The sequence below is a fragment of the Heteronotia binoei genome, chromosome 10 (assembly GCF_032191835.1).
Source record: "Heteronotia binoei isolate CCM8104 ecotype False Entrance Well chromosome 10, APGP_CSIRO_Hbin_v1, whole genome shotgun sequence".
Taxonomy (NCBI): Eukaryota; Metazoa; Chordata; class Lepidosauria; order Squamata; family Gekkonidae; genus Heteronotia; species Heteronotia binoei.
Window position 1 is genome coordinate 102,638,401 of NC_083232.1, and position 27,582 is coordinate 102,665,982.

Genomic DNA, 27,582 nt, shown 5'->3' on the forward strand with positions numbered 1-27,582 from the left:
ACCTCCACATTCCCAGGCAGTCACCCTCTGAAGCCCAGTGCCAGGAGGCAACATCAGGGGAAGGCCTCGGTCTCTCTGTCCTGTTGTTGGCCCTCCAGGGGAACTGGTTGGCCACACTGTGAGACAGGAAGCTTGACCATCAGTCTGATCCAGCAGGGCTCTTCTAAAGTTCTTGCCAGGGCAAGGATTCAACCTCCATGCCCTGTTGTTAGCCCTCTAAAGGAAGTGATTGGCCACGGCATGAGACAGAAGGCTGGACTAGATGGATCACTGATCTAATCCAGCAGGGCTCTTCCGGGGGATGCACACTTTCCCCGAGAGCACACGGCAAATGAGGAATGTGTAGAAGAGCCAAAAGTTGCTTTGAACATTCTCTGGTGCTCCAGCCGCCCTCTTCAGTGGCACAAGGGATATAGTGCGATCAGGGCCACAAAGGGCAGATGCAGCGGAGTGCAGAGTTTTAATTTAGGGGCTTCCAAGCAGCCTCCCACAAGCTGGTCTTACCTGTTTTAAAAAACCCATGACCGTTGAAGAGCAAGTCCGGTGGAAGACCGAGCAGTTCTTAGCACTACAGTTTCGAGAACCACCTCCTCAACAGAGGGCATTTCATTCATGGCCTCTTTAATCTGCCTCTTCTCTATCAGGGATTCAAAGTTTTCATGCAGCAGGTTAAAAAGCAAGATGGGCTCTGACTTCTGGGAACCAAGAGGCAGGGAATGTGGGAGCCGCAGGCTGCCTGCCGCTCTCTTCTTGCTATCCAGAGAGAGAGGGCAGAAATCTCACATTCCCTGAGGGTTTGGGGGGGGGGGGCCGGGCCTTAAAACTGCAAGAGCCTTATTGATGCCCGGTTACTTTTCATGCAGTGAGCATGACACAAACCCAGGGTGTTTTTTTAAAAAAAATCCCGGGGTGCCATTGGAATGCATGTTTGTGAAGTTTACACAGAGCGAAGCTATTTATGCGCTTTGATTCCTTGGGGCTCTCAAGACAGATCAGAATCATAAACCAAGATGACAAAACCCTAAAAAACAACTCTCAGGATGTGCCCCCGGGACCAGCCTCTTCTTCCCACGGTGCCCACACAGCTCCCCTGGGGCACAGCAGCAGCAACCCCCTCTCCCTCAACCTGGAGGCCCCTTAACAGCCCGCTAGAAAGAGGTCTCCTCTCCAAGGCACAACCACGAGACACGTCTGAGCCCGGGGCAAACAAACACCTGTCTGAACGGTGCACCAAGACTTCAGCTTCCATCCAGGACTGGAGGACATTTTGCTTAGTCCCCTGCTTCAATGTGCCAAAGAAATCCCTTCACACAAAACACGGCTACCATCACAAGCAGCCCAAAGGCGCCCTGCCTGCCAGGCTCCCCTCCCTGAAGAATCACAGAGCTGGAAGGGACCTCCAGGTCATCTAGTCCAACCCCCTGTACAAAGCAGGAAACCCACAAACACCCCCTCCCCTAAATTCACAGGATCTTCATTGCTTCATTCCCGAGGAAGCCTGTTCCACAGAGGAACAGCTCTAACCGTCAGGAAGTTCTTCCTAATGTTGAGCCGGAAACTCTTCTGATTAAATTTCAACCCATTGGTTCTGGCCACAGAAAACAATTCCACACCATCCTCCATATGACAGTCCTTCAAGTACTTGAAGATGGTGATCATATCACCTTTCAGCCGCCTCCTCTCCAGGCTAAACATGCCCAGCTCCATCAACCTTTCCTCATAGGACTTGGTCTCCAGACCCTTCACCATCTTTGTCACCCTCCTCTGGACCCGTTCCAGCTTGTCTAGATCCTTCTTAAAATGTGGTGCCCAAAAATGAACACAATACTCCAGGTGAGGTCTTACCAGAGCAGAGTAAAGCGATACGATCACATCACGTAATCTGGACACTATACTTCTGTTGATACAGCCCAAAATTGCATTTGCCTTTTTAGCCACCGCATCACACTGTTGACTCATGTTCAGCGTATGATCCACTAAGACCCCTAGATCCTTTTCGCATATACTACCGCTAAGACAAGTCTCCCTCATCCTATAACCATGCATTGGATTTTTCCTACCTAAATGGAGAACTTTACATTTATCCCCATTAAAATTCATTTTATTGGTTTTAGCCCAGTTTTCCAGCCTGTCAACGTCATCCTGTATCCTGTTTCTGTCTTCTTCTGTATTTGCAACCCCTCCCAACTTAGTCTCATCAGCAAATTTAATAAGAATTCCTAGGTCAAGCTTCCCCCTGATGTCCCAGCGAGACCACAGCCCTCTTATGACACAGGACAAGGCCAGGGAATGTGGTGAAAAGGGAAGGCATGTCTTGTCCTGAAGGAGACCCTCAAGGTCAGCACTGTCTCCCAATACTGGCAGTGCCTCTTGAGAGACTCAGGTGGAGAAAGGTCTTTCCCATAATCCCCTCCTGCCTGGTCCTCAGGACTGGAGATGCTGCCAGGGACTGAATTTGGGCCCCCCTGCGTGCCAATCGGAGGCTCTCCCACTCAGCCACAGATTTGCTTTGCCTCAGAGCCTAATTTAGGGAAAGTACTGACAGAGGCTGCAGACAGAAAAAGAGAGGGACTAGTAGAAAAGGAGCTCAGGGGCCCGAGCTGTACAAGGTTAGTTCTGTTTCAGAAAAATGAGGGATTTAGTAAAGTCTCTTGGCCACAACAGGGAAAGGAAAGGTCCTTAGCCAAGTGAGGAGGTCGGGGCACTCCGGCTTCTTGCCCTCCTGCCCAACCAGTAGTCAGGGGGCTGCATGCCAAGTGAGGCTGGCCACAAGCCGGGCAAATCAAAGGAGCTTGGGATCAGTGTTCCCTCTAAGCTGAATTAGTGTGAGCTAACTCACTGTTTTTAGTCTCCAGCTCACACATTTTTGTTTTCGCTCAGGAAAAATGGCCCCAGAGCAAACTAACTTATGCAGTAGCTCACAACTTGAATGCCAGTAGCTCACAAAGGAGGACTTTTGCTCACAAGACTCCACAGCTTAGAGGGAACATTGCTTGGGATAACCTCTGGGGATTCTTCTTGGAGGTGGGAGTGCTAATCTGTAGCACATGCCTTTCATTCACTGTCGCAGTATACCTTGACAGGTAAAAATGTGGGCCAAATGACACACAACGCGAGTCAGGAACTCTAGAAAATTAGCCAGGGTAGGGGTGGAGGGGTCTCTTTCCCCTCCCAGCATCCCTCAACTGCTGCTTGTTGTCCCAATAGGGGGAAAGATAGCACCCCTGCAGTGCCTTTCCCCTGGAATGGGGCTACAAGCAGCACAGCTGTGGAAATGGTGAAAAGGAAGATTCAGACACCATTCAGAAGTTAGTTCCCCAGCACCATAACCTCCCTCCTTCTTGGTGGCTTCTTTTAAAGGTTAGATCTGGTGTTCCACTTACCCAGCTCCTGTGTTCTCGGCAGATGGGCCCTGATTCAACCAAAAGGAAACCCTGTAAAGTGAGTAGGGCTTGCTGCAGCAAAACAGTGTCCATTTTGAGCCCTTTACGCATGCCGAACTGCAAAGCTAAAATGGCATGAAATGTGCCAGATTGCTTTAAAAGGGTGCTAAATCTAACATAACAATTTTTTGCAATTTTTTTCTGCACTTCAAGCTTTAAACATACTGCTTACACATATTGTGTGTTTTTGGACATCTCAAGGATTGTTGAAAGCTTAGTAACCAACTAAGGAAAGCCAATTACCAACAGGGGAGTTATAAATAAAAGCATAAAGTATTCATTAATCCATAATTCATTGGGAACAGACATCCCACCATCTGGACTGGGGAATGAACTTGTAACGGAAGCATCAGATGGTCCATGATGAGGATCTGACACGAAAAAAAAAGGGTGTCAATATGGCAAGTGATTTCTTCTGATATCTTATTTCTGATTATTCTTAAACATTCTAGGCAGAGTCAGGTGGCAATTCCTCCCCTGCCCAGGTTTTAAATTCTGCTCCTGGAGCAAGAAATCACATAAGCGATAGGCAGTGTGCAAACAGGTGTGCAGACAGGTGTGGAAATTGCAATTTTATTTTTTTGTTTACTTAGGAAGGAACCAACACGCTGTGACACCCTTAGTGGGTTGCAGAACGTGCAGACTATGTGGATGGGTGTATTTTCTGAGTATATTTGATAGTCCAGATTCAAAGAACAGTGTAACATGTCCCAAGTCTGACCCCTCCCCACAACTTTCAGAAACACACCACCGTGGGACTGGTTGGTTTAAAAAAAAAAAACACCTTCGGATGCCTAAGCCATCAGACAGAATGAAAAGTGGTCTCTGTACTCCGTGCTTGTTTATTTCCCCCATCACCTTTTTGTTTGCATTCTAACACAATACATAATAAAATAAAACCTGAATAGTAGGCTGCACCTGCTCTGCCCTGGATGGCCCAGGCTAGCCTCATCTCGACACATCTCTGAAGCTAAGCTAAAGCTAAACTGGGCAGCCAGTTTGGTGCAGTGGTTAAGTGTGTGGACTCTTATCTGGGAGAACCGGGTTTGATTCCCCACTCCTCCACCTGTACCTGCTGGAATGGCCTTGGGGCAGCCAGAGCTCTCGTAGGAGTTGTCCTTGAAAGGGCAGCTGCTGTGAGAGCCCTCTCAGCCCCACCCGCCTCACAGGATGTCTGTTGTGGGGGGAAAAGATATAGGAGATTGTGAGCCGCTCTGAGTCTCTGATTCAGGGAGAAGGGCAGGGTATAAATCTGCAATTCTTCTTCTTCAGGGTTGCTATGCAAAGGCAGGCCATGGCAAACCACCTCTGAAGGCCTCTTGCCTGGGAAATCCCAAGGGGTCATTATAAGTTGACGCTACATGATGGCACTTCACACACAAAGGGTACCTAGAGAGGAGAGCTCTCCTGCAGGCATTGTGGAATTCTCTCTAACTTGTTTTGATCTCCTCTGTCTTACTATAAGAAGTTATCTGTGCTAAAACACAATGAAAAATAGGAATCTCTAGCAGCATTGTATTGCCATTGCCTCCTGCTTCTTCTCTGTTTTTGGTGGGCTTTGCCCTTCCTTTAGGTGCCCACCAAGTGCCTCTTGGAGAGTTTAGTTCCAGGATCATTGTGCCAGCACAAAACTCTTCAGCCTTAAGTACAGGATGGCTTTCAAGATGTTGCTTTTATCATTGCTAATATTTATTTACCTCCTCTGCCTGATAAGATGTCCCTACCTTCCCTTTGGGATTGTTTGGCCTCATATTTGGAACACCTAGAACATTGTTTTCCTAGAGATGCAAGCGGGCAGCCATCTTGGTCTGAAGCAGCTGAACAAAGCAGGAGTCAAGTTGCACCTTTAAGACCAACTAAGTTTTATTCAGAACGTCAGCTTCCGTGTGCTAAAAGCACACTTCAGACGAGGGGATCAGGTACAGTGGGCTGAAAGACATGCAGCTTGTTGATTAAGAGGGCAAACTGGCTGGGATCACATGGTGGAACAATGTGGCAGTTTAGAAGGCCCTTTGGTCTGGATAGCCATAAAAGGTAATGTGTTTCCTGACAATTGGAGTTTCTGCAAGTTTAGGTAAATCACAAAAGGACATGTACTTCCTAGTTGTAGCTGGACTACAACTAGCCGTGCAGAAACACCTTCTCATCTTGAATTCGATCATACAAATAAAATTGTTGCATTTGATTATATACTGAACAAGAAATAATAAGCTCATTACTAAACTGCTCCACTTTTTGTTCGCCAAGATTCTTCTCCACCTGCACTCCCTGCGCCATTTCACCTCTGAGCTAAGAGGACTGCTCTTCACCCTGTGCGATGAGCCACAGGCTCTAGAACTTGGGGGCTCCCAGGCTTTTGGCACACAAAGTAGTCAGAAAGGAAAGTGTGTGAAAGGCCAGACACACGGATGCTGCTCTTTACACGAAGGACAGAGAGGAAATGACTTGAGAAAGTGGCAAAGTTTTGAGGAAACAATCTTGGCTGAACCTCAAAACAAATCAGTTACCAAAAAATATATTGTGTATGATGAACATCTGATGCAGCCAGGATCCTGACACATGAGCATTCTTGTGAATGCTGAAATTCACGAGGCTTGTTTCTTTCTGAGCCCAACAAAGTAAGGCAAAAAGGCAGCATTCCATCTGGGGTGCAGGCTAGCAAAATCCCTGTCAGCACCAACGCAGCTGCCAGACCAGAACTGTGGCAGATGGTTTGGAATCTCCAGAAACAGAAATGGCATTTCTTACGTCCAACATTTAATCGGACTTTTGTGTCTGCCCTAGGCTGGGGAATGCTTTGGACCAGAGACTTCCTCACGTGTGGTTAAGCATCACCCCCTTCACTCTCACTCCACAACTGTGAGGACAACGTTCAAGTCCAGCAGCACCTTGTAAGACCGACAAGGTTTCATTCTGGGTAGAAGCTTCCCTGCGTTCTCTCGCCAGTCTTACTTTTTCTTTCCAGTTTAGCAGCACAAGACTCAAAAAGCTCTCCAGAGCTTCTGCCAGAGGATTCTTCCCCCATACAAACTGCAGCCCTCTGCAAAGCATGGTGGAGTTGCGGCTGACTTTGCACACGTTGCCACCAATTGCAATTTGCAATGCCACTGTCAGTGGTTCTCCCATGCATTCTGTACACTCAGCATGTTCCCCCATATTATGAGATCATGTGAATCTTTCCCATTTTTCACAGTGGCCGATAACATAGCAGAGAATCCCCTAGTGCTCCACAATATGGAAAAGGGGGCTCCACCACTGATTGTCAGTTAAAAAAAAAGTCTGGTCATTTTCAACATCAGGTTCCCCCTCCCCTTTGTCTGGGTTGCTTTTCTCTCACTCAACAAACTAATGCTAAACCACATGTGCAAAACCTGAACCACGAGGATTTAAAAAGAAGGCACTTGCTAGATGCTACTGCCCCGCTGCAATAGGGCAATTGCATAAATATTAAAAAAAACCCTTTGGATACCACCCCCGCGGTGACATTCCACCTCGATTTAGAAAAGTTCTTTTTTTAACTGTAGCTGCAGATCAAACACTGGAGGAAAAAAGGATGGTGCATCAGGCGGCCACAGAATCCAAAGTCAAGACTAAGGGCTTACAGCTCTGAAGGTCTGCAATAAGATGTGTTCGCGCAATGGGCCCCTATCAGGGTGGAAAGGCAGCACAGAATCTGACTGCAATCGGGTCAACAACACAGGAATGCGCCACTATTCTTAACCCTGCTATAATGATGCTCCTGGGGCTGAGAGAGCCCCTTCTGCTGAGGCCCACCCAGTCTGTTGATAGTAGCAGCAAGATCCAAATCCAGACCTCCCTGACCCAGATGCTACAGCCTTATGCCCAACAACAGCAACGTCCTAACTGCATCGACCAAAACGTTACAATTCCTAACTGAATAATATTTATATAAACAAAAGCATGGGTGTATGCATTTTTAAAAAGTGACAAATTACAACGGTGCCTTTATACTCACTGGCTTGTATTTTCGTGAGTAGAAAAAAGATTTAAAATTAAAGCTGAAAGTCCAAATAAGCAAGTAGAGCTCTCCCCAAGGCCACCAGAATGCAGGGGCACCTGGGAATCTCTGCCCTTCTTCTCCCGCAGTGATCAGAGGAGTGAATGGAGGGAGGGATCCCATCTTTCTTCTGGCTGAGGGGGGATCTCTAGGGGTGCCTGACTGGAGCAGCTGTGGGGGCACACAGACGGACACGGCAGGCGCTGGGGGGCTTCTTCGTAAGTGGCTGGGTGAACCTATGGGGCGAGGGCTAGCCTATCCGCAAAGAAGCTCTTCGTAGGGTTTCCTTTTCTGCAAAGTGGCCACATTTCCTTCACATGAAACTAAACCCACATGCAGCAGCAACTCAAATCCCTGAACTGTTCAGTGGTCACAAGCACTACATCCTCAATGTTGATGTGAAGTGGAATTTTCTTACTCTCCAACGTGAAGGCAGCCCTTCAAAATAATGTCATGATGTAGGATTAAAATCATGACAGGCACAAGAATACTTAATCCGGGTTGCTTTTAATCTGCTGCCTCAATTCCAAGCCATGAGTGGTTTCTCTGCCATCACATTTTCAGCCAGGAAGAAGAAGAAGAAGAAGAAGAAGAAGAAGAAGAAGAAGAAGAAGAAGAAGAAGAAGAAGAAGAAGAAGAAGAAGAAGAAGAAGAAGAAGAAGAAGAAGAAGAAGAAGAAGAAGAAGAAGAAGAAAGAACTGTAACATGCTTAGCATTCTGTTAAGACCCTGAGGGCTACATAAGCCTACCCCGTGAGTAACTGGGTACTAAAACCAACTCCACATGTCCCTTCAATACCTTCTGTTTCCTTTTTCAAAGGATCTGTTCAAAACACCCAGCTACGTTGTGTGGAGGGGGTGGGGGGGGGACAATTTATTCATGCCTTGAGTTAATCACTCTTCATCCTAACAAGGGATAGCAACTGTTTCTTTCGTTTTAGTTATTTTATGACTGATCAGAAAAGGAAATATTCCATAGGAGCAATTCTGCGGGCTATTAAATAGGCTCCTGAGAGGAAACATTACTTACAGTGAAGCTTTGTAATTTATGCGCTTGAAAAAAAAGAAAACGAACACAACGGACAGCCCCGCCTCGTGATGTGCTTTCGAGCAGCACTCAACACTTGCAGCCCTGGGAGCTCCACTCCTCAAGAGCCGTCGTGGCCAAACACTCCCCCGGGAAACTCGCGACCCCCTCTGGAACGGCACACTTACCTGCCTGGTTTGTGGTTACATTGACAGACACAAACTGCCGCGCTGCTGGACTCTGGCTGGACACGCCGTTCAGGGCCTCAATCTCAAAGGTATAGTTTGTGTGAGCGAGCAGGTCCGCCATCATGACCGAGGTGTTTCTCAGGCCGCTCTGGTGTGGGAGGTACCTGACATGCCCGCCGCACGCCTCGCATTGCCCGGAGTGCCAGCTGCACTTCTTGCATGCAATATAATAAGACACGTCTTTCCTTCCACCAGTATCAGCAGGAGGAATCCATTCCAGAAAGACACTAGTCTCGTTAACATTGGAGATGGCACTCCGAGGAGCAGAGGGCGGTCCTGGCGTGTAAAGCAAAGCGAGAGAAACACAGGGTAAACATCAGGTTCAAACCTCAGGGCATCAGGTTCAAAGGCCTGCCCACAACCTCACACTCCTGACGAAGAAGCACATCATGTCCCAACAGCTGGACCCCCCACCCCACCCCTCACAGACAAGCTCCAGGATCCATATCTGCTCAAGATGGACGCTGAGGAACTCCAAGAGGACAACGAAAAGAAATTCTTATTCATGAATCTGGGACTGTAAAACCATCCAACCTGCTCCACTATCTCCTCAACCCCTGAAAATCGCCATCTTCTCTAGTACTGCAGTCGCCAGCTCCATGTTGGGAAATACCTGGAGACCTGGGGGGTGGGGCCTGGGGAGCGGAAGGATTTCAGTGGGGTACAATGCCATGAGTCCACCTCCCAAAGGAGACATTTTGTCCAGTGGAATTGATCTCTGTCACCTGGAGATCAGTTGTGATCCCTGGAGATCTCCAGCCACTTGGCAGCCCTATACAGCACAGCCTTCTAATCAGCATCTCTGAACACAACCTGAGTGAAGAGAGCCTGAGCGGACACTTTTGCTGGTTCAGTCCAATGCCAACCGAGCTCAGCAATTCTTTCTCACCAGCTGGAACTGGGTGTGATCCATTAAGAGTTCCCTCATTTCCGAGAGCTTAGAAGAGCAGCCATTTACAGACACCCCCCCACCCCCCAAGGGCTCTCGGCAGCTCCCGAGTCACACACAGGAAGTTCCATCCTTCTCTCCTCCATGTTTATTGGAAATGGCATAAACATAAATCCCCACACCTGGACAATACTGAATATAATTTCCAGTTAATTTACAGCTACAGACACCAAGTGGGAAACTGGCTAGCAGCACAGAACAAGGCTCGACCTTGGCACATATACACTCGCAGCAGGCACACTGCTGCTCCATGCAAAATCAGAGGGGTCTTTTTCCTTATCTTTTCATACACTCAGCAGCTGAAGTCCAGCAATGAGGGCTGGGCGATGCTTCCTTAATGGCTTTTGATGGCAGGTGGCCACAGACCACATCCATACCCCCACCCCCACCTGTTTGGGTGTAGTGATTAAGTGCGCGGCTTGGTTAAGAGCCAGTTTGGTGTAGTGGTTAAGTACGTGGACTCCTAGCTGGGAGAACTGGGTCTGATTCCCCACTCCTCCACTTGCATCTGCTGGAATGGCCTTGGGTCAGCCATAGCTCTGGCAGAGGTTGCCCTTGAAAGAGCAGCTGCTGTGAGAGCCCTCTCCAGCCCCACCCACCTCACAGGGTGTCTGTTGTGGGGGGAGAAGATATAGGAGATTGTGAGCCGCTCTGAGTCTCTGATTCAGAGAGAAGGGCGGGGTATAAATCTGCAATTCTTCTTCTTCTTGACCCACTTGGTTCCCCCAGCTAAGCCTATCCTGCAAGAGGGATCTTCAACTCTTCCGCAGGTGGGGGCCTCCTCTTTCCTGCTGCCTCCCACTTCTCCTGGTGTGATTGTCTTCCCTGATGCCTCCGGGCTTCTCATCAGGAGACCAAAGTATGACAGCCTCAGTTAGGTCATTTCAGCTTCTAGGGAGAGCTCAGGCTTGGTTTTGATCTTGATTTGATTCAAAGGACATTCAGTTTGAAAATGTGGAATAAAACATACTGATTTTTAGTAGTAGAAGGCCTGGGGATTAAAGTAATCAAATAACATCAGTTATTAGATTGCTTTAATCATCAAGTCTTCTATATAAGCTAGGAGTTAGGGTAGCAAAAAACTACAACAACAGGGAAATTTGATAAGGTGTTTTTTTTCCAGGCATCTGGAGCTGAATGATGCTGTTACATCTTCTGAAGCATGAGTCAGAACAACAAGGAACACATGCACATGTGCGCACACACATACACCCCGTCCCTCTTGAAAACCTTTCATACATCATATTTCTGTGCCATTCACTTGTATATAACCAAGCAGTTATGTTACAATATACATATCTATGGCTGAACATCTATACACACCTGTGCTATGTATTCATTAATGCTAGTAGCCTAGCATTAAGAGGGACCTCTTTTAGGGAATTGTGGCTACACAAAGGAGCGACTGTCACAGGAGATTGGCTCCAATACGACTTCTGTCAGGAGACAGGCCACACAGACATTAGGCACATGTGGAGTCAGATTCAAAGGTGATTTTGAAACAATCACCATTTTGGTTGGGATTGACCTGACCCAACAGTGAGAGAACTCTGTGGGGAGGGGAAGCGTATGAAGGATTTGCATGTTTTCATGAAATATTTAGATGACCATATGCAAAATTTTGCCAAAATCCACACAGAAGAGCCTTTCAGCAAGTTGCTAAAAATCTAAGCTGCATTGGAATGCTGGGATTGGTTTAGCAGATATCAGGAGCTAAATGGGGGGTGAAGGAACTCAAGATAGAAAAATCCCAAAGCTTTTCTCCCTCATGTCCTCTTTTTCAGATCCCCATCTGAGGAAACCAAACTTGCTGAAAGGGGCCGCTCTTCCAAGAGCACCGTGCTCCTTCGGTTGCCTGTTGCTCTGCTCTGCTGCCTCTTCTGCGGGGACTGCTGAGACAGCCGGTTTACAATTCTGCAATCCAGAGTTTCAGCAGTTAGGTTAAGTCAAACTGTAAAGGTCAAGGTAGTCCCCTGTGCAAGCACCAGTCATTTCCGACTCTGGGGTGACGTTGCATCACAACGTTTGCACAGCAGACTTTTTGCGGGGTGGTTTGCCATTGCCTTCCCCAGTCATCTACACTCCCCCCCCCCAGCAAGTTGGGTACTCATTTTACTGACCTCGAAAGCATGGAAGGCTGAGTCAACCTTGAGCTGGCTACCTGATCCCAGCTTCCTCCGGGATCGAACTCAGGTCGTGAGCAGAGAGCTCGGACTGCAGTACTCCAGCTTATCACTTTGAGCCAAGGGGCTCCTTCTAACTGTACCCTTTGGTAATTTCTTTCATTAAAGGCAGACAAAATTCTTGTTAAAAGCTTATGTCCCAATGAAACCCCCCAAAACTAGATAGCCAGGCCTTTCCCTGGTGGTTACGTATATCCAAGTAGGCAGGCGTGTTGGTCTGAAGTAGAAGAACAAAACAGGGGTGAATTGCACCTTCAAGACCAACTTAGTTTTATTCAGAACGTAAGCTTTCGTGTGCATGCACACTTCTTCAGACAAGGAATGAGGTATGGTAAGCAGAACCACATATAGCTGGTGGGGTTTGGAATGCCAAGTGGTACAAAGTTAAAATCCAATAGCAGAATAGTAAAATTAACAAATTCAGAAAACCTTTGATCTGGGTTGCATTAGCGTGGGAAACCATAAAACAGTAACATGTCAGAATGTGAGAATGCCTGTTAATTATTCTATTGCTAATAAACCTGGGTCAAAAAAGACAGGTTGCTTACCTGTAACTGTAGATCTTCGAGTGGTCATCTGTGCATTCACACTCATGGGATAGTGCGCCTGCGCCGATCCCCGAATCGGTATCTGAAAAAGCCCGGGATTTTTCCGCGCTCGGCGCCAATGAGCATGCGCAAGCGACCCACTGCGCATGCCCACCAGCGCCCGCGCGGCAATCCCGCCAGTTCCTCCCTGACCGCTGAAAGCCCCTTTACTGAAGAGAGACCGTCAGCAGCGGGGAAGGAGGGCGGGTAGTGTGAATGCACAGATGACCACTCGAAGATCTACAGTTACAGGTAAGCAACCTGTCTATCTTCTTCGTGGTCTCTGTGCCTCACACTCATGGGAGATTAGCAAGCAAAGCATACCTGGAGGCGGGAAGACGGTCAGCCTGAAGAAACAGCTTGCAACACCGCAGCTCCCAACCGAGTCCTCTGCTGAGCATGCACGTCCAGCGCGTAGTGCTTCATGAAGGCATGCGGAGAAGACCAGGTAGCCGCCTTGCAGACATCGGAAAGGGACACACCCTTCAGGAATGCCACCGACGTGGCCATCGCCCTTGTGGAGTGTCCACGAACAGGTCCAGGTAGAGGCTTCTTAGCCAACAAATAACAAAGTCTGATCGTCTCAGTGAGCCATTTGGACAGTCTCTGAGAAGAAATTTTGGACCCTAACTTTGGGGCAGAGTAGGAAACAAAAAGTTGATTGTCCGTACGAAAACCCCGTGAACGGTTTAGATAAAACAGGAGGGCACGCTTAACATCTAACGCGTGCAGTCTGCGTTCCTCATCCGAGGAAGGGCTAGGGTAAAAGGTGGGCAACCAAACCTCTAAGTTAAGGTGAAACTGGGAAACCACTTTCGGGAGAAAAGTAATGTCTGGGGCCAGAGAGACCCCAGCCTCTTTAAAGGCAAGGTATGGGTAGTCACACCGCATCGCTGTGAGCTCCCCTGCACGACGTGCCGAAGTGATGGCAACTAAAAATGCAGTCTTCCAAGACAAAAGTTGCAGGGAACATGTCGCCATAGGCTCAAAGGGGCGACGAGTCAACTTGTCCAGGACCAAAGTCAAATCCCACAGCTGTGGAGGGGATCTAGACGGGGGATGAAGGCGGAACAATCCCTTCATAAATCTCTTGGACTGCGGGTGAGCAAAGACAGAGTAACCCTCAACTGAATCATGAAAAGCAGAAATAGCTGCTAAATAGACCTTAATGGATGAGAATACCAGCCCCTCATCCACCAAGGACAAAAGAAACTCAAAAACTGTGGGCAGCCCAACAGTGTCAGGTGACATTGGAGAGTCAACCACAAAGTCACTGAACTTTTTCCACTTCCTCTCGTAAGAGGCACGGGTGGAAGGTTTCCTGCTACTCTGGAGCACTTGTTGAACCCTGGTGGAGAAGTCTAGTGGTCGATGAACCACGCTGTCAGCTTCAGGTGCGGCACGTTGTGATGGAGCACGTGCCCTCCCTGGGCCGACAACAGGTCCGGTTCTGCCGGGAACTGGTAAAAGGTCCCCCTCGACTGCTGGAGCAGAATCGAGAACCAGCCCTGACGGGGCCACCACGGGGTCACCAGAATGCAACGTGGCTTCTCCTGCACTAACTTGTGGACCACCCTCGTTAGCAAAGGTAAGGGCGGGAACATGTACAGGAACCAGCCCTCCCACCGAAGTAGAAGTCCATCTCCCAAGGAAGCCGGATCCGCACCTCCCCTGGCACAGAACAATGGGCACTTCTTGTTCTGCGCTGTGGCGAAAGCATCCAGCTGTGGGTAGCCCCAGAGTTGGAACACCGGCTCTAGGAACCTCCATTGCAGTTCCCATTCGTGTGGGGAGGCTCCACCCCTGCTGAGAGAGTCCGCCTGTATGTTGAGGACCCCCGGCAGATGTGTAGCTTTTACAAAAATGTCCCACTGGAGACACTCCTCCCAGAGATCCATCGCCAGTGAGCATAGCCTGCGAGACACTGTCCCCCCCTGTCTGTTTATATAGCACAGGGCAGTGGTATTGTCCGTAAGCAATGCCACAGTCTGTCCCACCAGCAGTGGACGGAACGATCGAAGGGCAAAGTGAACTGCTAGCAGTTCTAGGTAGTTTATATGGCACCGGCTCAGTTTCGGTGGCCACTTGCCTCCCACACACAGCTCCTCCAGGTGGGCTCCCCACCCCCACATGGAGGCATCGGTAGCGATGGTTACTGTAGGGGTCGGCAGATGAAAAGGGGCCCCTTGACGGATGTTGCTCTCTGTTCCCCACCATTGCAGGGAGCGGAGAGTCCCGGGTGGAATGGTGAACCTCTTTCGAGGTGAGTCTCTGAGAGGCCGAAAGTGGCGCAAGAACCAAATCTGTAGGCCTCTCATGTGCAGTCTTGCGAAACGTAGCACGCTTGTCGTCGCGGCCATCAACCCCAGCATCCGCTGGAGCTGCTGAGCCGTGCCCCACCGCCGCCTTTGAAGTAGCTGCACCAGATTGATGATGTCCTTCGCTCTCTGCGAAGGGAGGAATGCTCGATGTTGTTGAGTGTCCAACAGAGCCCCTATGAATTGAACTGTCTTTGAGGGAGTGAGATGGGATTTCTCCAGGTTGACTTGCAGCCCCAGGGTGCCAAGAAGACGCAGAGTGGTAGCGATGTGGGTTGTTAGACTCTCCCTCGACTTCGCCACAAGAAGCCAGTCGTCGATGTATGGGAAGACAACGACTCCCTGCAGACGAAGATGGGCAGCCACCACACTCATCAGCTTCGTGAACACCCGAGGAGCAGTAGACAGTCCAAACGGCAGGGCCCTGAATTGGAAGTGACGAGCACCCACTGCAAACCGTAGGAAACGCCTGAACGCGGGATGGATGCTGACATGAAAATAAGCATCCTTGAGGTCCAGGGTCGCCATCCAGTCTCCCTGATTGATGAGGGGCAGGATTGTTTGCAGCGTAGCCATTCTGAACTTCTGGTACAGAATAAATTTGTTCAGACTCCGAAGGTCCATGATAGGCCTTAGGCCCCCGTCCCTTTTGGGAACCAGAAAGTACCGGGAGTAGAAACCTCCCATCCTGGCCTCCGGTGGAACTACCTCTATGGCTTGTTTCTGTAGGAGGTTGTTCACCTCCGCCAGCAGAGGTGGGGAAGGGGGAGTGGTGACTACCACGGACTGGTTTGGGGTCTGAACAAACTCTATTTTGTAGCCCTCTTCTATGATGGACAGAGCCCACCTGTCTGTGGAGATCAACTCCCAGGCAGGCAGGAAAGGGCGTAGGCGGATGGATGAATTCCCAACGGGGACGACGACGCGTGCTTGGAAGAAGTCAAACCCCCTGCTTCTGGGAGCGAACCCCCTTCGACTTGCTGGGCGGTTGTGATCCATAACGGTTCCTGCCGTTACCCGAGTAAGGTGATCGCTCGGACTGGGCAGGGCGAGGACGCCATTGCTCCGGAGAGAACTTCTGATAAGGCTTCTTGGTCCAGGGTTTGGACCATTGCTTGGATTTGGAAGCCTTAGGAGCAGATTGGACACCCAAGTTCTTAGAGGTTTTGACACTCTTGTCGAACTCTTGCAGCGCCGAGTCAGTTGTGGTGCTGAAGAGCCCGTCACCCTCAAACGGCAGATCTTCGATGAAGGTCTTAGTGTCCTGGTGGAGCGTGGTAGACCTGAGCCAGGAGTGCCGTCGGATACAGACTGCAGACGTAATCTGTTTGGCCGAGGCTTCAACCATATGTTTTGCTGCGGCCAGTTGTTGTCTGGCCACAGCGAGACCTTCTTTTTGTAGCCTGGTTGCAGCAGCCCTCTTTTCCTCAGTTAACGAGGAAAGGAAGGGGGAAAGTTGTTCCCACACGGCATACTGATATCTAGCCATGCAGGCGGCATAGTTAGACACCTTTATGCGGAGTGCCCCCGCGGAGTAGACCTTGCGGCCCATTCCATCAATCTTCCTCCCTTCTTTGTCCGGTGGGGAGGAGTGGACCTTCCTTGCCTTCGAAGAGGAGGAGACGACCACCGAGTTCGGGCGCGGATGGGTGAACAAGAACTCAGCCCCAGTCTCTTGGACCCTATACATATGGTCCAGCCGTTTCGATGAGACTGGCGTCGAGGAGGGTCGCGCCCAAGGCTCTTTGACCACCTGGAGGATCACCTTGGTCACTGGCAGGGCAACCGCAGTGGATGTGTTCCTTTGCATTATATCGAACACATTGTCGTCCACTACTGGCTCCGGTTGCGTCACAGGCAGCTTGAGGGTGGCGGCAATCCGCTTCACAAGGTCCCCATAGGACTTCAGATCCTCCGACGGCGAGATTGGGAGATCCTCGGCCGTCTGGGAACCCGGTGAAGGCTCCAATCCCTGAACTTCACTCTCCGACTCCGACGACGAGGAGTCCTTGTGTGTGGAGTGCTCCGAGAGCATCGGGGTCGATTCTCGCGGTGGAAGGATCGGTGGTCTTCGATCCACATCTACCGGAACCAACTGTCGATCCGGGGGAACCGACGCCGACGCAGAGGCCTTCCGAGACCGATGGGATATCCTCGACACCGATGAAAATTGGGATGCTTGCTCCCAATCGTGGTAGTCGTCCGGGTACCAACGACAGGTCTCGTACCGGGAGTAGGGAGGCTGCCACCTGCGTTGCTCCCACGGTGGTATTGGGAAGCGTTGAGGAGGATAGAATGTGTCTCGCCTGACTCGGGGCTTGAATGGTGGGTCGATCACCGGTGCCGACGCATCAACCTCCGAGGCCGATTCGCTTTCGGAGCGACGACGGGAGCCCGAAGACGAAGACCGTTGGGTTAAGTCGATTTCCGGCTCTTGTTCCGACGCCGACAGGCGCTGCTGGTCAGCTGGGCTACGGCGCGGAGGCGTCCGAGGTTTTTTCGGAGGTTTTGTCGACGTCGATGTCGACGCACCGCCCGATGGGGAAGGAGTGCGGGGTCGCTTTCGCTTCTCCTTCGACTTCGCCTTTTTCGGAGGTCGGGTCCCCGAGTCCTCCTGGCGCTTTTTAGCGGGCGTATCCACCGAGCCCTCAAGGGAACGTTTCGTGGAGCCACGCTCTTCCGGCGAGTCCAAAGTCCGTATCGGAGCCGCATCGACCGATGCGAGCTCCAGGGCCGGGGTTTCGGACGACTTCGGTGCCGATACCTCCATCGGTCGATGGGGTGTAAGCGCCGATTCGATCAGTGCCGCAGATAATCGAGCCGCCCGGTTCTTCCTCGTCTGCTTCGAAAAGCGGAGACAATGCGGGCACGAGTCTACTCGGTGGGCCTCTCCCAGGCACAGTAGACACAGGGAATGACCGTCTGGAGGGGCGATCTTCTTCCCACACGCACGACAGCGTTTGAAAAACCCCCAGCGACTTTCCATAGAAAGTAGCCGCAAAAAAACTCCCCAGAACAATCTGAGAGAGAAAAAGAGGAGTGGGGGAAAAGCGCGGGCGAAGCGCCCCGAAGGGCCGTCCGGCGGGCGAACACAAAACGCTTTTTTTTTTTTTTTTTAAACTAACTAACTAACAACTATGAACTACAACTAACTACTAAACAACAACGGTAAACGGGCTAGAACGAGAAGAAAAGGCGAAGCCAAAAAACTTCTCACCGACCGGGGAAACGGAAAGGTAAACCTCTCAGCGCAGCGGTCAGAAAGGAACTGGCGGGATTGCCGCGCAGGCGCTGGTGGGCATGCGCAGTGGGTCGCTTGCGCATGCTCATTGGCGCCGAGCGCGGAAAAATCCCGGGCTTTTTCAGATACCGATTCGGGGATCGGCGCAGGCGCACTATCCCATGAGTGTGAGGCACAGAGACCACGAAGAAGATGAAGGCATTTCTTTCTCAGAAGGTTTTCGTGCCCAACTAATTTACCTTTTAACATGTAACATAAATATATACATCATTCCAGATTGCCATTAGAAAAAAATGCATTAAGATATAGTGGAAGATGGGTTTAGTATATGTAATGAGATAAACAGCCCATCTCCCTTGTTTATGTCAATACAAAAGCATTATTCTGATACACTATCCTAAAAGAGAAATACATTGGAATACTATAGATATATCGCCATACTTGGTGAGAGTGGGTTTAGCATATGTAATGAGATAAAAAAGCAAAACAACATCTCTGTTCAGTCCTGGGGAGGTGTTTGTTCCAATGTACTTCTCTTTCAGAACAGGCATTCTCACATTCGGACATGTTACTGTTTTATGATTTCCCACACTAATGCAACCCAGATCAAAGGTTTTCTGAATTTGTTAATTTTACTATTCTGCTACTGGATTTTAACTTTGTACCACTTGGCATTCCAAACCCCACCAGCTATGTGTGGCTCTGCTTACTGTACCTCATTCCTTGTCTGAAGAAGCGTGCATGCACACGAAAGCTTACGTTCTGAATAAAACTAAGTTGGTCTTAAAGGTGCAACTGACTCCTATTTTGCTTCCCTGGTGGTGCTATTCCCTGCATAAGAGTTCAAGAGCCCTCTTCCCAGATAGGCCCAGCCTGGGAAACTGAGCTGCCAACACCTCTGTGTGGGGGGTGGGGGGGCAGAGGAAACCTGTCGGGCAGTTAGAATGTCGCCTGTGGAGGAGGCAGCAATCTAAGTTCTGCAGCTGAGAACTGGGGTGGGGGCGGCATCCTAGGCTATGCTTCTGAGGAACAAAGGCTGCCTGAAACACAGTCATGCTGGGTGTGAGTGTGAAATGGCACCCCTGCTAGGGAAGCCACATATCCGGTCCGGCACCCTTTGCTGCTGAGGTGAACTCCCCTTCTGCCTCATCACATTGGCACAGAAGCACCAACTGGACAAAATTCTCAGCAGAATGGCAACTCAGGGCTGAGCTGCCTCCTCAGCTGTTCAAGAAAAAAGCCCCTTCCAAGAGATGGAAAAGGGAATTGGAAACCAGAACTGAGGGACTCTTCCCTCCCCCCCATACACACACACACTAGCTGGGGGCACAGCTTTCACCCAGAGGCTCTGCCCATGGCTGCAACCCCAGTTCCCGTTTAAAGCACAGCAAAAGACCTTTTTTTTTTTTGCTCTGGCTTAAAAGGGTACCACATGGAGGCAACAATCTAAGTTCTGCAGCTGAGAGCTGGGCAGGGGGTGGGGGTGGGGGGTGGAGGGTACCACAAGTAAAATCTAGGAAAGTACAAGGCATGCTGTGTATGATCTGTATGATCTGACATTACTGAAGTACCTCAAGTCTCTCACAGGTCTCCTTTCCAGGGAGTTCACCTTGAAAGTTCCCAGAACTTTTGGTCTCTTGGAAAGAGACTGGCCTCCCTTTTGTGATGGGCAAGGCCCATGAACAAAGTTAACTGAGCAAAAGCAAGGCCAGCCCACACGACACAACCCCCTCCAAGGACCCTTCTAAGCTTCTCCAGACCTGTCCTTGAAGCAGCTCCCTCGGCAGGTTTAGCCAGAGAAATCTGATAGGGCCAAGCAGCAGGTGACTGGGGGGTGGGGGTGGGGTGAGGAAGGCGAAGCAGAAGCCACATGCCCGGGTGCCGCCCTGAGCCATTCGTGGGAAGGGCGGGATATAAATTCTAAATAAATAAATAAATTCCACAGCAAGAGGCCAAAGCAGGCAGCGGGGACTAGGGGTGGGCGCTCCGTATAAACCCAGCCAACCCCCTTCTCCCACCCCCACTACCGCTGTTAATAAATTACCTTACTGGTATTTGTCAGGTATTTTCTCATCCAATCACCAAGGGAGCTAGTGATTTGGCTATCTGAAAATGCTCTACCCAAAAAATCCCAAAAATATTCAAAATTGTCAGGGTCACACCAGATAGCTGCAGCTGTAGGGCATTTATAGGGCTCTCGGTCCCTTTAAATGCCTGAGAGTTCCCTTTCCATGGAGGATCTGGGGGCCATAGAATTGGACCCCTGACTCAATCTATTTGAAACTTGGGGGAGGTGGGGGGGGGGGTTGAGGAGAGGCACCAGCAGCTCTGCTGCAAATAAAAAAAAAAAACCACCCCTCCAGAGCCCCAGATGCCCCTAGATCAATTCTTCATCATACACTATGGGGACTATTGACTATAATGGTCCCCACAGAGTATAATGGGAGAAAAATGCAGCAATACTGTATATTTCCTGAACCCCAAGGCCATAGCGATACTGGGAATATCTGGGGGTGACAGACTGTGGGCACACGAGAGGCGGCAGGCCCAGCTCCTACCGCCTGTGAACCACCACCACTGCCGCCCCCCCCCCCCCCCCGATCACCTGTGCTTCATTTTTGACAGGAATGAGGCAGATCTGTGAGCCACCAGAGCTGCTGCTGGCTGCTTTGGCTCTCAGCAAAGAGACAGACAGACAAGCACTGCCAGGGGTTTGGGGAACCTGCCTTAATGTGTCTCTGTCCCCCTCTGTTGTGGCACCGGAACACTCTGCAGGAGCCACCCAGAGGCCATGGGGAGGGCTCAGGGGCAGAGTGTGTGCCTCAGAGGCTACAAATTAGTCTCCAGGATCTCAGAACGGAGAAGTTCCCATTCCCAGGACCACCCTCGGTCAGATCAGCGATTAATGGAATAAGGATCAGACAGGGGAAGGCAGAGGCATGCGGGCAATGGTTGCTGGTGACTGAGCTCCTCAAATAAACCACATGTTCAATGCAGGTCAACTCACTTGTGCAGGCCATCGTAGGGGGATCCGTCTCCTTCCGGTAGTAGTTCTCTTCACACTCACAGGAGGTTGATGCTTCTTCCCGTGTGTAACTGTGTGGGGGGCATTTTGTGCACACCGGACTCTGGGGGGAGTCCTTAAAGAATCCTGGGGGGCATGCTGCAAGACATAAACCAGAAATTAAGGGTATTTCCCCATCCACAAGGTCAGTGTTGCTTGACAAAGATCCCTCAGGAGATATTCTGTGACAAGGGGCATGCACGTGGCAAGGACAGGAGAGGGAGGCAGTTGCCCCATTTGGCAAACCAGGGGTATGTGTGCACTCCCTATACAGCTTAAGGGATGAAGAAGTGTTGCAGTCGTGCAAATGATCAAACCATCAGGGAAGCAGCTTCATATCAATAACTTCCAGTGTCCCAGGAGGGAAAACATTTCTTCAGAGAGTAAAAGCTCAGAAAGCTTTGGTTAATTCAATTACTTCATTGTCTGGAGTACTTCAGACATAACATAAGGACATCAGAAGAACCCCTCTGGATCAGACCAGCAGTCCATCTCGTCCAGCATCCTCTCCCACACGGTGGCCAACCAATTCCTCTGGAGAGCCAACAACAGGACACAGTGGCCGAGCCCTTTCCCTGAGGCTGCCTCTGGGCTTTGGGATTCAGACAACGGTTAGTGCCTCTGAATGTGGAGTCAGCAGGACTAGCAGCCACTGATCCTCCATGGATCTATCTAATCCCCTTTTAATCTACCTATGCCTGGCATAAACCATAAAAATATTGAACTGCCTACCAGACGAAGCAAAACACATATGGGATAAGAGGAAAAACTCTCTGAAGTCACTGGAACTTACAAGTGGGAGAAATAAGAATGTGGAAAAGCCCTTAGTTGTTTTTAAAGGAAAGCATCCCATAATAACATCATGATGAAGCACAATGAGCAGCTCTGCAGCTCAACGTCAGGCCAAATGATGCCCTTTCAGGAATGTGACACTCTTTGCTGTATTCTTCATTTGCCACTACAAACAAGAGATTACAAGAGTGGGTTGTTGCAACAAGAAACAGGCATTTTAAACACAGTAACTTCTAATGCTGATCACATATGTTGGCATGACACACAGCATCCCCAGTACAAAGCTCTGTTCCTAGCAGAAGACAGCCCAGCAGACAAAAGAGACAGAACCCAAGCAGGTCTTCTGCCTTCATAGTTCAGTGTCTGAACCCTTGGGAGAAGGGAGTGTTCTCCAAAGAAATCAGCATCCAGACAAGCAAAGGGATTCGTATGGAAAAACCAGCATCTAAAGTGACCCCGGAAACAAAACGGCCACTCAAGCAGAAGTCTTAAAGTTGGTGCTGTCTGGTCCCGCTACCTACGGTCTCCCCCTTGAAGACAAGAGTGCTGGTTGCCAGGTTGCTTCAACAGCATTTTGCCTCAAAGGATGCATTAACTGCCATGCAAACTGTGTAGAGCTGCCTCCCACAGCTGCTGGAATAAGCCACAAGGGTGGGGTGTGGGCTGGAGGTCTCAGAGATCACCGCAGGCGTCCCATAAAAGTTGTGCTTTGAGAGGAGCCAGGGAGCGAAAGAAGGTGCCACCATAGAAGGACCCTGCGAAGGAGTTCTGGGCAGAAAAGACAGCAAAGGTTTGCTGACCAGCTTGAGATCAGGTAAAGTGGGCTGCAGGCCAGGGGGTCAGCCTGATGAAGTGGCCCCCTTAAACGTTAGACAAGAGGTTAAAAAGGTTAAAGTCCTTTTAGTAGCTTGAAAATATAATAGAAGTTCCAATATTATTACAGTAATGCAACTAAAATTTACAGTAGATATTAAATATTTACATTTAATATCTACCACATACTGCCAGTAAAATGTACAATATATGTAATTACTAAAAATATATATACATATATTTCCCAAAAGTTTTAATTGTACCTTTTATCCACTTATGTATTTTTTGAAAATTTTATTTATTTCTTATAAAAATTAAATGATAGCCTTATAGTCTTATAGTTGTGGGTGGGCCCCCTTTGTCTCCTGGCAACCAATATTTTTAGACCCAGTCCACCACTGGCTGCAGCTTGGTGGTCAAGCATCTCGTTTGACATGCAGAAAGTCCCAGGTTCAATCTGCAGTTATAAGGACCTGGCAGTAACTGGAGGGAAAGACCTCAGCCAGAGTCCTTGGAGAACTGCTGCTGCCAGTCCAAGTAGGCAGGACTGTCCTTGATGGAGTGCTGGGATGAGTCAGAATCATAGAGTTGGAAGGGACCTCCAGGGTCATCTAGTCCAATCCCCTGCACAATGCAGGAAACTCACAAACACCTCCCCCTAAACTCCCACGATCAGCATTGCTGACAGATGGCCATCCAGCCACTGTTTAAAAACCTCCAAGGAAGGAGAGCTCACCACCTCCTGAGGAAGGCTGTTCCACTGAGGAACCGCTCTAACAGTCAGGAAGTTCTTTCTAATGTTGAGCCGGAAACTCTTTTGATTTAATTTCAACCCATTGGTTCTGGTCCTACCTTTAAGGGCCACATAAAACAATTCCACACCATCCTCTATATGACAGCCCTTCAGGTACTTGAAGATGGTGATCATATCACCTCTCAGCTGCCTCCTCTCCAGGCTAAACATCCCCAGCTCCTTCAACCTTTCCTCATAGGACTTGTTCTCCAGACCCCTCACCATCTTCATCACCCTCTTCTGGACCCATTCCAGCTTGTTTATACCCTTTTTAAAATGTGGTGCCCAAAACTGAACACAATACTCCAGGTGAGGTCTTACCAGAACAGAGTAAAGCAATACCATCATATCACGTGATCTGGACACTATACTTCTGTTGATACAGCCCAAAATTGTATTTGCCTTTTTAGCCACCACATCACACTGTTGACTCATGTTCAGCGTATAATCCGCTAAGACCCCTAGATCTTTTTCGCACATACTACTGCTAAGACAAGTCTCCTCCATCCTATAACCATGCATTGGATTTTTCCTACCTAAATGCAGAACTTTACATTTATCCCTTTTAAAATTCATTTTATTGATTTTAGCCCAGTTTTCCAGCCTGTCAAGGTCATCCTGTATCCTGTTTCTGTCTTCTTCTGTGTTTGCAACCCCTCCCAATTTAGTAACATCTGCAAATTTAATCATTCCCTCTATTCCTTCATCCAAATCATTGATAAAGATGTTGAACAAAACAGGTTCCAGGACAGATCCTTGAGGCACTCCACTTGTCACTCCTCTCCAAGAGGATGAGGAACCATACACAAGCACTCATTGGGTGTGATCTGTCAACCAGCTACAGTAACTGGATCCAAACCACATTTTGCCAACTTGTCAACAAGGATACTATGTGGAACCTTATCAAAAGCCTTACTGAAATCAAGATAAACGATGTCTACAGCATTCCCCTGATCCAGCAAGGTAGTCACTTTCTCAAAAAAAGAGATTAGGTAAGTCTGACATGACTTGTTCTTGAGAAAACCATGCTGGCTCTTAGTAATCACATCCATTCTTTCTAAATGTTCCAGGACCAACTGTTTGAAGATTTGTTCTAAAACTTTTCCAGGTATAGACGTCAAGCTGACAGGTTGGTAGTTACCTGGATCCTCTTTTTTCCCCTTCTTGAAGATGGGGACAACATTTGCCCGCTTCCAATCTTCCGGCACCTCTCCTCTTCTCTGAGAATTCTCAAAAATAATAGCCAGAGGCTCAGAAATTACATCCGCAAGCTCTTTTAGAACCCTTGGATGCAATTCATCTGGCCCTGAGGACTTAGTTTCATTTAAAGAAACTTGGGGCGTTTTTGCACTGACCTTAATCAGCAGCAACGCCCCTCTTCACCGCACAGGATCGGCGCGGATTTCGCACTAATTGCCGCGGAGCACCCGGAAGAGCTGGAAAGTCCCGCGGCTTTTGCGGCGCAAATGGAAACTGGTTTTTGGCGGTTTCTGTTTGCGCCACAAAAGCCGCGGGACTTGCCGGCTCTTCCGGGTGCTCCGCGGCAATTAGTGCGAAATCCGCGCCGATCCTGCGCAGTGAATAGGGGCGTCGCTGCTGATTAAGGTCAGTGCGAAAACGCCCTAGGTGTTTATGTACAACCCCTATGCTGATCCTAGGTTGGAACTTCATACCCTCCTTATATGTTCTGCATTTGCCATGTTGAGCACCATTTTCCTCAGAAGAGAAGACTGCGGAAAACTAGGAATTGAGCTGTTCCACCCTCTCTTCATTAGCTGTTACAATTTCACTTTCTTGCCCTCGCAATGGATCTACCATGACCTTGCTCTTTTTCTTACTCTGAACATAAGAAAAGAACCCTTTTTTGTTGTTTTTAGCATCTTTGGCCAACCTAAGCTCATACTGAGCTTTGGCTTTCCTAACTTTTTCTCTACAAGCACTGTTGATTTGTTTATATTCATCCTTGGTTATAAGGCCTTCCTAAAGGAGTCTTTTTTATTTCTCAAGTCTTTAGAGAGCTGTTTATGGAGTCAACTCGGCTTCTTTAGGCTATTTCCATTTTTTCTTCTCATAGGAATCATCTGTGATTGCGCTTTCAGTATTTCGCTTTCAAGAAACTCCCACCCTTCCTGAACCCCCTTCCTCTTAATTCTTTCTGACCATGGAATTTTATCCAGCATAGTTCTAAGTCTATCAAAGTTTGCCTTTCTGAAGTCCAACCTATAAGTCTGACTACGTATAGCTTTTCCCTTCCATAAGACTGCAAATTCCAAAATCACATGGTCACTACTGCCCAAGGTGCCCACTACTTCCACTTCTTCAATCAATTCTTCCTTGTTGGTGAGAATCAAATCCAAGATAGCAGATCCCCTTGTTTCCTTCTTCACTTTCTGGAAAAGGAAGTTGTCAGCAAGACAAGCCAGGAATCTATTTGACTTTTCATTTTTAGCAGAGTTGGACTTCCAACAGATGTCTGGGTAATTGAAATCTCCCATGATCACTGTACCCTTCTCTTGGAGAACTTTGCAATCTGCTGTAGAAGTATCTCATCCAAGTCCTCTGCCTGGTTTGGTGGTCTGTAGCAGACCCCCACCATAATATCACTGTTGTTTCTTACTCCTTTTATTTTTACCCAGAGACTCTCAACTGAGCTGCCATGCTCCGATTCACATATTTCCTCACAAGTATATACCTCCTTCACATATACTGCTACGCCTCCGCCCTTTCTCATTTGCCTGCCCCTTTAAAATAAGTTGTACCCCTGAATCCTAATATTCCAGTTGTGAGTGTCATCCCACCAAGTTTCAGTAAGGCCTATTATGTCATAGTCTCCTTTCTTTATTAGGACTTCCAGTTCCTCCTGTTTGTTTCCCATACTCTGTGCATTAGTGTAGAGACAGTTGTAGAATCAGGCAGCTTCAAGGGTTCATATGCTAAAAGGCAGAGGAAGGAGGGACACAAAGGGGGCAGCCTGGTTGGCTTTTTGTAGCAAAGCCAAACCAAAGGCCGGGGCACCTTAAAGGGAAACAACATTTCCTTCAATAGGAGCTGTCCTGAGCCACATCCCAGCAGTGAGACATGGGCCAGCTCCTGTGCACTCGGAAGAAGCCTGCCGGCTCAGTGCCTTCCAAAGGCCAGTCTAGTGCAGGAGGCGAAGGCATTCCCAGTCTGGTGGAAGAGACCAAGCCGGCCCTGCCCCTGGGCAGCCCCACCCCAGTCTTTGTTCCACAGCAGGTTTGGCAATCAGCAGGGGAGGCCAGTGTCAAGCAAGGTGAAATTCCATTGATAATTGATTGTTTAAGGGACCTGCCTAAGCCGGTCTGGGAAGTATCATGGAGGATCCAATCTTGCTAGCTTATTATTCTTTCCCTTCCCCCCCTCCCCCGTCTTGCTTTATGGCTTATAATTAGAAGTAGTGAGAACTGAAACTAAGTAATCAGCACCTTCCCATACATTCCTGTAAGGGAGTAAGTAGGGTGACCATAATGTCTGAAGGCCAGCCAGGGACACTGGGGGGTGGGTGGGTGGGTAGGGGTGTGCGCGCGCGAAGCGCGCCCGCCGCCGGAAACAGGAAGTGACGTCACTTCCGGCGACGTCACTTCCGGTGACGTCATGCCACCACCGGAAACAGGAAGTGGCATCACTTCCTGTGACATCATTTCCCCCGCGTCACCTGCCGGAAACGGGAAGTGACATCACTTCCTGTGACATCATTTCCCCCAAATGCCACTGCCGGAAACAGGAAGTGACTTCACAGCACTTCCTGTGACGTCCCCAAAAATCCCCCAAATATCACCGCCGGAAACAATTTTGTTCTCAAATCCTGTATATACTTCATCAGTATATGGGATAAGGCACTTTCTCAACTGTGCTGCATAATGCAGCCTATTTATTTTGTCCTGTTGGCTCTGTTGGCTCTATCTGCGCCACCATCATCACTTTCGGGGTGTGGATCCCCCAGTGGGTGGTCTCCCGACTCCCTCCGCCGACTGTTTCTGATAGCCCTGCGCCCCCTCTTTCATTTGATATGTGTCCCGTGCGGGTGCCACCCTCCCGCCGGGAGATGCCACAAAATGAGCCCCCTTGAGGCTTATGGCGGCAGGGCTC

At 49.2% G+C, this 27,582-nt stretch overlaps 1 protein-coding gene across 2 annotated transcripts in view; it reads right to left on the minus strand.

Annotated features, from left to right (window-relative positions):
- The window catches only part of EPHA5 (EPH receptor A5), a 361,969-nt gene that overhangs the window by 136,888 nt on the left and 197,499 nt on the right, over positions 1-27,582 (minus strand). For both annotated transcript variants that reach the window (XM_060247843.1, XM_060247844.1), the window contains exons 4-5: positions 21,021-21,176; positions 8,676-9,011 (exon numbers count right to left, since the gene is read on the minus strand). In XM_060247843.1, coding sequence (XP_060103826.1) covers positions 8,676-9,011; positions 21,021-21,176 — 492 coding nt within the window. The remainder of the gene's footprint in view (positions 1-8,675; positions 9,012-21,020; positions 21,177-27,582) is intronic.